Source organism: Jatropha curcas, chromosome 6, assembly GCF_041381405.1.
Source record: "Jatropha curcas cultivar XTBG-Jc1 chromosome 6, XTBG_Jcur_1.0, whole genome shotgun sequence".
In the NCBI taxonomy this organism is placed as follows: domain Eukaryota; kingdom Viridiplantae; phylum Streptophyta; class Magnoliopsida; order Malpighiales; family Euphorbiaceae; genus Jatropha; species Jatropha curcas.
The window spans coordinates 12,989,402-13,002,472 of NC_143156.1; the positions used below are offsets into that span (position 1 = coordinate 12,989,402).

General features: G+C 34.3%; 2 protein-coding genes across 3 annotated transcripts; both read right to left on the bottom strand.

Annotated features, from left to right (window-relative positions):
• Positions 1-2,243: 2,243 nt before the first annotated feature.
• LOC119370046 (protein VACUOLELESS GAMETOPHYTES) lies at positions 2,244-3,388 on the bottom strand. Its single transcript, XM_037637305.2, has 2 exons — positions 3,383-3,388; positions 2,244-3,028 (listed from the first exon to the last, which is right to left on the bottom strand). The coding sequence occupies exons 1-2, from the start codon at positions 3,386-3,388 to the stop codon at positions 2,690-2,692; spliced, it is 345 nt and encodes a 114-aa protein (XP_037493233.1). The 3' UTR covers positions 2,244-2,689.
• Positions 3,298-8,639, bottom strand: LOC105631109 (disease resistance protein RPV1). 2 transcript variants are annotated; one of them, XM_012213110.4, is made up of 5 exons: positions 7,259-8,639; positions 5,599-6,694; positions 5,194-5,490; positions 4,152-5,102; positions 3,298-4,058 (listed from the first exon to the last, which is right to left on the bottom strand). In XM_012213110.4, exons 1-5 carry the CDS (start codon positions 7,735-7,737, stop codon positions 3,507-3,509), a joined length of 3,375 nt encoding a protein of 1,124 aa, XP_012068500.1. In that variant the 5' UTR covers positions 7,738-8,639; the 3' UTR covers positions 3,298-3,506. The 2 variants fall into 2 exon arrangements, with proteins under 2 accessions (XP_012068500.1, XP_012068501.1); XM_012213111.4 differs by lacking the exon at positions 4,152-5,102 and having other exon boundaries at positions 7,259-8,637.
• Between the last annotated feature and the right edge of the window lie 4,432 nt (positions 8,640-13,071).

The following is a 13,071-nucleotide window of genomic DNA, read 5'->3' on the forward strand; positions in this document are numbered from 1 at the left end:
TGTATTTTATATTATCATTGTTGAGCTGAAGTCTACCAAATCTAGATTGTTACAAGATACAAGCTCTTGTTATACAGAAGTTGGAGAATATCTCTTAATAAAACATTAACAATTTAAAAAAAAAAAAAAAAATCATTTTTTAATTGGATTGATGTATAGGCGATCTCATACATCAAGTGTAGGCAAGTCTTATCCTTAAAAAGCTTAGAGTATATTAAAGCTGTAAATATAAATAATATTACGCTTAGAGTATAAAGATCGTTCCAGGCGAAATTGAAACAACTTAAAAAGATCAAGGTGAAACATATGGTTCAGCTCATATTTTGCATGCAAATAATTTAGCCAACTTTGCTAGTTCTACTCCATTAGTCACTCACTTAAGTTTTTGATCATCTTCCTGCTGAGATTTTGAAGTGGTTATTGTATAATTTTAATGTGGTGTCTCATCAGACAACTTGTAGTTTATGAGCTTTACTTCCTTTTTGTACCAAAAAAATAATAGTAATAATTGTAACCTTACAATGATAATTAATAATAATATTATTCAAGAATTAAAATTATTAGGAGACTTAATAAATTATTATGAATCACACAGTATGAAGTACTTTTCATTCTATATTATATTCGCCAAATAAGTTTTTTTTTTTTTTTTTTTTTTTTATCTCAGAACTTTAAATAAGTTGTACGACAAAGGGTATCTTTGTCCTTTTCCATAATTCCTTTCAATTCATTCATCATTAGAACTGAATAAACAGAATTCTCACATCTTTATAATCATTAGAGAGCAAACATACGTTAATGATGGATTATCTTGTATGGGGAGAAAGTAGACATGGCCATATTACGGTTCTGGAAACCGGAACCGTCGGTTCGAACCGGTTCGGAACCGTAACCGGAACCGGTGAGAACTAGAATCGAAACCGGAGAATTCCGGTTCGGTTCCGGTTCTAAATTTTCTAGAACCGAAACCGGCCAGAACCGGACTGAAATCGCCGGTTCCCTGGCCAGTTAAAACCGCCGGTTCGAACCAGTTCGAACCGGTGAAATGTTATGACAGTTGGCATTTAGCCGTTGACACATTTTTGTTGATATAATATAACCAAAATGAAATGGCTCCAACAGACCAGTTTTTTTTTTTTTTTTTTTTATTCAAACTTTTTTAAACAAAAAATAAATTCAGTTGAAAAATTTTTTTTAAAAAAATAATTATGTTCAAGTCTTTAAAAAAATAAATTTAATTGAAGTATTTTTTAATTTTTTAGGTGTATTTTTTAATTTTTTATGTTCAAATATTTTTTTTTAAACCGGTCTTCAAAATTTAAAATTATGCGATTCGCCGAAAAACTGATCGGAACCGTCGGTTTTGTCACCAGACCGGAACCGGAACCGGAACCGGACGGTTCCAAACCAGAACCGGAACCGGACCTTTTCGGTTCGGTTCCGGAACCGTGGCCACACTTAGGAGAAAGAGATCCTTTATGATATTTCAATGCATTCAAAAATAGAATTGATCTTCAACCGAAATTTAAACCCGAGACTTTATAGTTTTGAAAACAAATCTGAAATTACTAACTCAATTTTTTTTCTTTTTTTCTTTTTTTTTTTTTTGGTGAATTAAAAGGAGCTCTAAGGCTCAACATGAACTGCAAGAGGCGATAAAATGCCTAGAAGCAATAGAGCAGCAATCACTAAAAATCAAAGAAGAAATACCAAGAGAATCAAGTAGATGAACACCAAGGCCAAGAGAGAAAGCATGAGAAGCTAACCAATCAGCATAGTGAATTAGCTTTTATAGACATGACAAACCTTAACAGTCATAAACTCCGTGAAGTAATGCTTTAGTAGCTCTCACAATAGATTTATAACTATTAGAAGGCTCAATTTCAGAGAACAACCGATCAACAACTTGTTTGTTATCACACTCTAAAATGAGTCTATCAATATTTATAATCTTGGCAATTTTAAGCCCTTCCCAAGTAGCCATCATTCGGCTAGAATGACAGAACATGAACTCCAACAAGTAGCAAGACTAGAAAACCATTGTCCAGTGCTATCTCTCAAAATTCCACTGCCAGTTTCAATTTTAAGCATACCCCGAACAATTCCGTCGGTATTTAATTTAAACCAACCATTCGGCGGAAACTCCTACCTAATCCAAATCTCCTTCCTCGGCGAACAAACTTGAGCTCCAGCAAGTAAGACATTCCCGTGTCTAACTTCATGGGCAAAAGACAGAGCTGCAAAAAAAAAAAAAAGCTAGATAACCGAACCGAACCACAATTTGCTGTCCCGTCAGATTCAGTTACCAAAATAATTTTGGTTTGGATTGGTTAGTTTAAAAATAAAATCTCCTAAGAATACTCTTCCACCTCTTACTCCTCCAAGATCAATTGCACCACGCCCGCCGACACCAACTAGTAGTCCTTGCACTAAAGGTTGCCCTAAACTCTGAGAAGAACCGATTACCAAATTCTGCAGTAACTGCTGGCTTAACAAAGGATGTTCCTGACGATACCCGAATAAACTTGAGGCTGCATTCCTTGCCAAATTGTTACCAGGTGCATTTCCAACAATTTGATACCGAGTAATAGCTGGTATTGGTGCTCTTTGGTAATATTGCAACTGACCTCGTTCGATTATTGGAGCTGGTTTTGGCTCTTCTGTACTGCAGCTCAATTGAGCATCAAATTCACATCGATAACACATAGAACCATTGCTTTGAGCCCAAATTATTGCATATATCACAAATGAAGCTTTTGTCAGGATAAGGAATGAAGAAGGTGAGATTGAGGTTATGATGGTGGTATGTTTGATGGTTTAGAAGCAATGGCATGGTTGCACATAGGGTGTGGAGATCAATATTATAAATCCCACAGTGGTAAGAGAAGCCATTGCGTTGTTTGCCACATGCATCACTACTGAATATGCCTTCTGGGTATATGGGAGTACAGAGGAAAGACAGTATATGGTTTTGGTCAAATGGGTGAGTTATTTGATGAGGCAAATGGGAACATGAGATATGGAGGAACTAGGAAGTAGTTGCAATTGGGGCAAGCGTAGACCCATCCTGTGGCTTTTAGCTTGCAACCAGAACATGATGTCTGATGGGTTTGCTGATTGGAGAGCTATAATGGGTGTGGATGGCTGAAATGTTGAATAGCTGGTTCAGGTTTGGGAGATGGTTTCCCCATATCCAAGCTGTCCTCCTCTCAGCTTTCGATCTCGTCTTTCACTATTTATTTTCTTGGTGTTCAGGCATAATGGGTATGCATACATTATAATATTACAAATGCGCAATTCACCTAGTTGAATCCTATATGATGCGAGGTTAAATTAATTTCGCAAGGTATAGAACAATATACACCAGAAAAGTTGAACGAACATGCATCCATACTGCTGTTAATTATAGTACAAACACTAATTCCTAAAATTTATTGATTTTGATAAGCAGTAGTTTTGTGAAGACTCATAAGCTTTAGGCTTTACCTAAAGGGAATGACGGAGAATTAATCTGTAGTCATCCAAGAGACGGCGCTTAGATGTTCCTCTTTCAATCTTTTCAGAGGAGGTTGCTGAGATTCCTCATTTTCATCTTTATTTTTGCTCTTCTTATCTTTGAAAATTGGATGAACTCCACACCTAACTATCACCTCCTTGCACTCATAATAGTCTTCGTCTTCTTCATTATGATAATCCATGAAGAAATGAAATGAAGCCTTGCTCAAACCGTCTTCGGAGTCCCAAGAGATTGAATTAGCCCACAGAAACAGAGTCTCCGATTGGATGTCTAGTTCATCTGGATAACTAAAAAAGTACAAATCTTCAATATGGCTATGTCCAGACTCGCCTGTGAGAAGGGCTCTACATCTAATATTTATGACGTCATGAGGAGGAGGATGACCATTGGATGCAACCACAGCACATAAAGAGAAACCAATCAGGTCAGGCTGCTGCTGGTCGATTGTGAAAGACAGAGATGATCCATTGTTAGTGTGATACCTTATATTCTCTGCCATTTCACTTCCAGCAATATACATCTTGGCACCTATGTAGCGAGACTGTACCAACAAAATCAAATTCAGTTATTTAACTGTCGTGAAAAAGATCACAATCATTTTTGTAATAAATTAAGCCAGAGAAAAGACAAGGACCTGTCTGTCATTGACCAAATGTGTTGCCAATATGTCGTCCATAATTCTACTATATGTGCCCTGATTTAGTTTCATGCATTTATAGAAATCTAAAATGGTTTGATAATTTGGTTCTTGTGCCATTAAAAATGAAGTTGACGCTGATTCCAAAGATGTGCAGTTTCTTGCATATAAACATCGTAGAGCCAATGGAAGATCCGGTAAATATTGAAGTCTCTTGCAATCTCTTAAAAGAAGCCTCTCCAAATTAGAAAGTTGTTTGATGCTTGCAGGTATACTCTCAAAATTATTTCCACTCACATCTAAGATGGTCAATGACTTCAGAGAGCAAATACCTTGAGGAAATTCTGACATACCACAGCCATTTAGATAAAGAACCTCCAAATGGGGCATATCTATAAAAGGAGGCAACATTAAATCTTTACATCCTGAACAATCCAATGATTCCAATTGCCTCAATTGATCCACGGAGGACGGTAAGTTTTTTAGACCACTTCTATTAGCATGCAGTACTTTCAAAGATTCCAAATTCCCCAAGTTCAGTGGCAGCTCATTGAGACTTGGACAATCTGATATATGAAGTTCTATAAGAGATTTCAGATTGCAAAAAGTGTCTGGGAGAATTGTCAGTGCTGAGCTTCTTCGAAGAACAATTGTTTCAAGACATTTCAACTCACCAATTGATGGGGGCAATTGCTTTATTGTACTTCCATCTAAACTCAGATTTCTTATATTTTGAGGAAGGTAGCTCAATAAACTATCAAGACTTTTGCATTCATCTAGAATAAGCCGCGTTAGCTTGCTTAGATTTTGAATAGACGAAGGAATCTCAACTAAATTTGTACAGCCAGTCAACTTTAAAACCTCAAGGTTTTGGGCTCTACATAAGTCTGGAATCCTAACTAGATGCTTAGAGTTGCTAAGGTCAACAGATACCAAATTTCCAAGATTCTGTAATAAAAGGGAAGAAAAAAAAGGCTAAAATAAGTGAACATACCTAAATTTCCCATCATATATTAAAAAGTAGTGTGCTAAAACATACCTGAACTCCATTCCAAAGCTCTCTAAGTTGGCTTTCACGCATGTGAAGTTCCATGAGCTTTTCAGCACAAAAACTTGTTGGCAAAGACTTTGAAGGGTATTTGTCCCAACGAAGAAATCTTAGCTCGTCTGGAAGAAACTGGAGTCCTTTAGGAAGATATATCTTCAATTCACTTGTGAATGGATTGTGGAATTCAAGCAACCTAAGATTATACATTCTCTCAAAGACTGTTGGGCTTAGTTCTATGTCTCTGATTTTGGACTTGTCTAATGATATTCCTTCAATGTTTCCAGTCCCCTAGAAACAAAACCCAAGGGAACAATGAATTTTACAACTGGTCAGTTTTAGTTATTTTTATAAAATTCAAACATAAAAGCACAAAAGATGAAATCCTTTGACTCTTGCCTTTTCTCTTTTCAATACAAGATAGACATCCTGTGGAATCCACAATCTACTGCGTTCTCCAGGTTGATGAATGCATTCCAAGCAAACAATATTCCTTCCCATTTGTTGTAGTAGGTCATGCATTTCCAACTGATTGTTAGATGAAATAGTTATCAGAGACTTATCTAAGAGACGACTTATTCCAATATCTGCAAAGAATCCGCAACCATTCAATATACTTTGAATGCGAGTTCTATCTTCTCCCTTAAAGAAGCATGCAATATCAAGAAATATGCTTTGTTCACTGCTTTCTAATCCATCATAACTTATTTTCAGAACTTCCTCAATTGTCCTGTCTGGGCTATTTTCAAGTTTTGCCAATTCACTTTCCCATTCATTTACACTTTTGCAATATAGACTGGACCCTAAAATTTTAATAGCTAATGGAATCCCTTGAGCATAGGTTATTGCCCTTTCTGATAGCTTCATAAATTCTTCTGGTGGAGCATCTTGTTTGAAAGCATGCAAGCTAAATAGTAGAATAGCTTGAAAGTCAACCAATTTCTCAACCTCATAAATATACTCCTTGATATCAGCATTTTTAAGTACTTGTTTGTCTCTACTCGTTACAATTATTCTACTTCCCGAACCATACAAATGACAGTCTCCTACTAAATCCCTTACTACCTCAGAATTATCCACATCATCAAGAACAATGAGAACTTTTTTCTTCCTAAGCTTATTCCTAATGAAATTTGGAAATATATAGGGCATGCGGACTATACTATTTTCCATTCCCAGTAATTTAGAAAGAATTTCAGCTCTTATATGAGCTACCGTACGCTTTTCCAGTTGTTCCCTCACATTTGGGACATAGCATTGACATTCAAACTGAGCAGAAATTCGACTAAACAGAACTTCAGTAATAGTTGTTTTGCCTATGCCTCCCATTCCCCATATTCCTATTGAGCGCACACCTTGTGATTCAATGGACAATAATGATTCTACTTCCCTGATGTGTGAACTAATTCCAACTAAGACAGAACCATTGAAGAACACTTGATTCAACTTCTTCAAAATATCATTCACAATTTCATGAATTAGCTTGGATTCAGGCCTAGAAAACACGGATACCAAAATTTTAGGAACTTGACATGAAATCAACTAGAAACATAGGAAATGAATTACAAAATTAATTAGTATCTTAGTACATATCACATAAAGATAAAATAAATATCTTTCATAGAAATAAAAGATTTTGTTGTGTTCTGTCTCTTTGGCTTTTTTCATCCATCATTATTTCTCCTCAAACCATAAATTTTTTCTGAGTCTATGCCCCTAATTAATTGGTAAATCTATATCCAAAGTATTAACAAAGATGAGATCATTTCTTGCATCCTTTGTTGCCAGCTCCATCAATACACAATTTGGAAAATTTACAGTTGACAGATAATGATGTCAAATGAGTGATTCAAAATGAAACTCACCCTCCAAAGACTAGATCTTGGTCTAATTTTCATATAATTATTTGGTATTTAGGTCAAGATGAGCAGGCTTAAGGAAATGTAAATATACATAAATCAATCAAACCCAACCCAAGCAATTAAATCTCTGTTTCAATTTGCAAGTGAAAATTTACAATAATAATAAGCAATCAAGGAAATAAAAAACCAGAACTTACTTGGTGAAGTGTGAATCCCATCCCTTGAGATATGCAGTCTTAATCAAAGCACTTCTCCAACTCTCCACTTTGGGCAAGGAGTTCCTCAATTCTTGAGTAAGTTTGTCAAATCCAAACCCAAAATTTCCTTTCAGGTGTTGAACATGCGTTGGATCTACTCGGTAAAAAACTGGTATCACAGTTTGCCCTTTCGTCTCTTTACATTCAACTATCTTTAGGAGCTCATCCATACACAAAGCAGAAGAAGCATAGTCTTCCGAGAAAATGACTGAAGAAATATCTGCTTCTTGTATTTTTCGCAGAATCTCTTCTTCTCCTCCTCTGCCACCAAATTTATCATCGATGATGAAAGTCTCGATCAGATTTCGATTTAAAGTTTTGCAGAGTTCACTGACAAAGTTCTCGCAAGTGTCTCCACCTCTAAAATTAAGGAACACATCGCATTTTCTGCGAACAGCAGTGGACGAAGTAGATGCCATGGAATAGGGAAGAGGAACCAAGGTTGTATGAAATGAACATATGAATGGTACAGTGATGATTAATAATTATTTGAGAAAGACAGAATTTTTAAGTGAAAACAGCTGACAGCAGAACAGAAAGATATAGACGACCGATAAAGTAAAAGTCAGCCATAATATTCTGATTCTTGCGTGGAAAAAACGAGAAAGAAAATTAATAGTATTATAAAGTACAGTGAGTGAGAAAAATTATAATAAAATAACTATAAAAAATGAATTTTAATATAAAAATCTTGACAAGTTGAAACTTGAAAATGCAATTGCCTGGGCGATTTAAAGATCCAGAAATCTTAGGTTAAACCAGCAGGTAAAACAAGCAGACCTGCTTACTTTAAACTGTGCTTTGGGCCTCCTCCATGAGTTTCAGTCTTTCAATCCTAGAGTTTCTCATGCTCTTCCTCCTCCATCAAATCAAGAAGCAATTGTAAAATGAAGGCGAATTTGGACGCAGCAATTTACTCGACAAATGGTTATGGTACGGGTATTATCTTTTCGCAATTCAGAGGGGCTCGTTCTGGCTGCAGCTGTAAGACACGTTCTATCAAATCTTCCTCCTCAAGAAGCAGAGCTCAAAGCAACTATCTATAGAGTGGAGCTTGCTATGCAACTGGCTTTAGCAATCTGCACCTTGAATCAGATTGCCTCACTCTTATTAACAGTTTGAAAGCTTCTTTCATTTCTGTCAATGGTCATGGTACTAAGGCTGCTCAAGTTGAATGCTTTAACTTCCTCTTTTATATATGCATTTTCAATTTAGCCATGTTAAGAGAACTGGTAATGGAGTTGCCCATTTTCTTGCTAAAGATGCTCTCCCTTGGTTAGATGAGGAGCTCATTTGGATGGAGGATGTTCCATTGGATAGTTTTTTTCACCTTGCAACGGTTAAGGTTGCGTTTGGTTTAGATGATTCATGAAGCTGATATTCTTACCCAATAGTTAAATAATACGTATTTGATAAATTTTTGTAATTAGCAGTTGTTAGTCCAAATAAGTTTGAATCATCTGTATTTTCTATAAACTACATCTTAATCCAGGAGCTTTTTCTTATCAACCGGTAACTAATTCGTATTTATATTATTTTGGATTTCGTTAAGCTCATAAAAAAATTATTAATAAAATTTTTTTTTTTTTCCAATTAATATGTTTTATGATAATTTTGTTTATAATTATTTAATAATTTTTCTTAAATATTATTTTAAAAATTTAACTAATATTTTAATTTATTTAATACATTAAAATAAAAAATAATATATTCACTTTAAAATAAATTCTTTAGTGATTTTTATTTTGTGCAAGCCTAATTCTTTGGTGAGTCGATTCTATCGGGCTCGATATCATCCAGATGCAGATTTCCCTGGGGCTATGTTGGGAAAGAACCTGAGTCAAATTTGGAGGAGGTTGATGGCTGGTCAAGCAGTGTTGAAGGAGGGATGTAGGCGGAAAATTTGCAATAGAAAAGATACCTTGATTTTTGGTACCCCTTGGCTACTAGATTCTAGCATGCTTATATCACATCTCCTAATAATACTGGTGTGGAGGACCTTCGTGTAGCTGATCCTATTAACCAAGGTACTAGAAGTTGGGATACCGACGCTCTTAATCAAATTTTTAGTGTTAAAGAGGTGGAGCAGATTTTGCATGTTCCTTTAAGTTTATTTGAAGTACCAGATCGGTGGTGTTGGCAGCACAAATCTAAAGGGCATATATGTGGTGCGAAGTCTTGTAGCATAAACTAAACCTTCCTCCAAAGCTTCATGAGGGTATATGGAGACAACTATGGCGATTACAGATACCACCCAAGGTCAAAAATTTTATGTGGGAGCTTTACTAATATTCTCCCTGAGTTTTCAGTTTTGAGAAGACATGTGGAGGTGCCTGATGTTTGTCGATTCCACCAAAAATTAATTACTGATTTTAACTGCAGAAGTGATGAATTCAGGTCGAACCCTAGAGACTGAAATTTTAAATTTTGTGTTATTTTGTAAGAGAAAAAGGGGGTTGGTTTGTGGAAATTCATTCAAGGTAATCAAAAGAAAAGTAACTAATAAACTCAAATTGGAATTTAATCTAACAAACATTCAATTCAAGATGATTTGTAATCCAATGCATAAATGATCACAGACAAATTATGAAATAATTATTCTTTGAATACTTAACTGAAACTTACCTACACGCATGATAAATTCCATGACTTTCCTATTATCATTAATTTGAGCCCAACACCCTCATTAACTCTAATTATTAAATGAATCGAAATTAAGCAATCCTTTTTAATCTAATAAAAGCATTAAGAATAAGAAATAGTAAAACTCGCATAACAATTTAAAAAGCATAAATTGTTTAATTCAACCCTATTGTTTCTTTAGATTATTACCGAAAACTTGGAACATAATCATTAAAACCTAATTGCTACTAACATTCAATCTTACACAACAATTACGGATTATGAAGATGAAATAGCATTTAATCATACCAAATAATTGACTAATAAGCCTTTTTAGCAATTCATTCAATAGAACTAACACCTTAAATGCAAGAAACAACAGATATTCAAAGAGAATCAATTTAAAGTAAGAACATGTCTCACAAATATATAAATGGATGTTGAATCCCTTGAATTGAACTAAGAAATTAGCCACTCATGCCCATGGCTTACAATCACTAAAACAAAAGAATTAAGAAAGATACTCAAAAGACAACAGAAAATCCCCAATTAATTAGGGACTTTGAAAACAATCAATTGAAAATCTTCTCGTTCTAATTTCTCTCCCTTTTTTTTTAGCCTTTCCCTTTTTGAATCTCTCTCTAATTCTTCAAAAAAACTTAAAGATCTCCTTCTTAACTTTCCAACGAGCTATCATTCGCCCAAAACAGATACTCACAGCTCAAGATATGGTAAAAACACTGAAATAGGTATTCAACATATGTTACAGCAGAACGATCAACTTGTCTATCGTTTTTAACACTCAAAACAATGTCATTTCATTTAGTGGTCTTCATAACAATTGTAGAGCTGGCTTTTAAGGTTCAAATGGACCTTGGCTGAGTTTATTTGTGACATTTAAAACTCCAGATATGAAATAAACACTGAAACCTGTTGTGCATGCTCATTTTAAACATTTCTCTTGGATTCAGAGCTACTTTTGATCAACATTGAGGCTGAACTGGATTTTGATCCTTTTTAGACATTTGTAGAGTTTTGTTTCATCTTTCCAATGAATCAAACAGACTCTAGTTTGGAGGCCTACAACTTCAAATATTCCTGAAAAACCGAACAAATGTTAAGACAATAAAAATGCTGGAAATTTCTTAATTTAATGATATTATTCCAAAAGTAACTAAGATCATGTCTAATTGATAAAAATTATCTAACCAACTAAGTTAAACTTAAAAATAATTTAGAAATACCAAAAATATTGAGAAAAAGTAACAAATTATGCACATATCAGTGCCTATGCTTTGTCCTCGCTGCCTTCAAGGTAATGAAACTATCTTTCATTGCCTTATAGGATGTTCTTTTGCAAGAGATGCGTGAATATCTTTTCATGTCGAATGGTGAGATATGTTTCATGTCTTGATCAACGGTTTGAGCTACTGACTCAACGAGTTGACGTAGCTCAGGTGGGAGAAGCTTGTGTTGTGGGTTCGACCTTTGGAATGCTAGAAACAAGCTAATATGGCAACAGCAGGTGGGATCTCCTTTCTCAGTGATAAGGCACGCTCAAGCCTATCTTAATGCATGGTGTCTTGCGAATTCTATGGAGGAAACTTAGCCTTCATCTAACAGTCTTTTGATCCAGCAAAAATGGCAACCACCCAGTGTGGAATATAAATGCAATGTTGATGCAAGTTTTGATACTCAAACAGGGAGAACAGCAGCAGGTTGGGTGGTAAGGGATTTTGCAGGTTACTGCATGGGAGGAAAAGCATTAAGGCTGGAATGTACTACATATGCTACTCTCCTTGAGGCACTAAGTGTACGTGAAGCACTGAACTGGTTAAAGCAACACTTTAGGGGAGAGCAGTTGATCGTGGAAAGTGATAGTTTATTAATGGTTCAGGTTCTTTCACGAGAAACTTTAGATTTTTCTCATTTTAGATCTATTATTCAAGACTGCAAAATTATAGCTTCAAAATTATAGCTCATGAGATTGCTAGAGTTGCTAGTTTTAGGCCTGACCCGATGGAATAGATGCTTTACTCCTCCATCTTTTATTTTTGATATACTGTTTTATGATGCTATTAATAATTAATCCATCTTTTCAGTCAAAAAGAAAAAAAAAAAAAAAATCAATCTACGAATATATTATATACATAATAACTTTTCAATGATATTTAAACACAACTTAGTTTATATCTTTGCAAAATGAATTTATAAGACTAAAATTACATCACCAAATTCTAACTCACAGTAAATAGAATTTAAAATCTTAGTTAATTTGTAATACGAAAGTTCCTATATTCTTATGCCACCAAATGCATGAATTCAACCATTTATTTTATATAAAAAAATTTTGTGATGCTCTCAACTTTTTCTTTGATCAATTAAATACTTTAACTTATAAAATTTCACCTATTGAATACTTCAATTTGCAAAATTATTTCATTGAATACCCTAACTTATAAAATTAGATCTATTAAACGCTTATTTGATATTCAAAAATATAAAAATTATTGTTTCAAAAATTATATTAACCACATATCAAATTAATATTTTGCAAATAAAAGTTAAAACACCAAAAAATCATATTTTGCAAATAAAAGTTAAAAACACCAAAAAATGGTTATTACTGCAATAGAGAAGAGCAAATGTTATTAGAATTTACAAGTTCAATGACATAATAGATTTACTGTAAATTTTAGGATGCCACATGGTTTTTTTTAATGTAAAATACATAAGTGAATTTATACATTTGGCTTATATTATTGTGTATTATCTAGCAAAAAAAAAAAAAAAAAAAAAAAAAAAAAAAAAAAAGAGTAAAGAAAGAAAAGTCCTTAAGGAGAACATTAGGATCTTGATTCTAAGAAAATCAATTTGAATTTTCTGAGTTTCATCGGTTGTGTATATGTTTTAATTATATATGTTATAATTATATCTTTTAATATTATCCATTGATAAATGTTTTTTTTTTTTTTTTTTTTTTTGATAAAAAGGAGGGCTCACATCCGGAAACAAAACTAACTAGAACCAACCAGTCTAGGCCGAGTAATACCCTGCATATCATTCCGCAAAACAGTAGCAACCTCAGCAGGAGGGACATCAAAATACTGAAAATGCACCGCAGTAGAAAC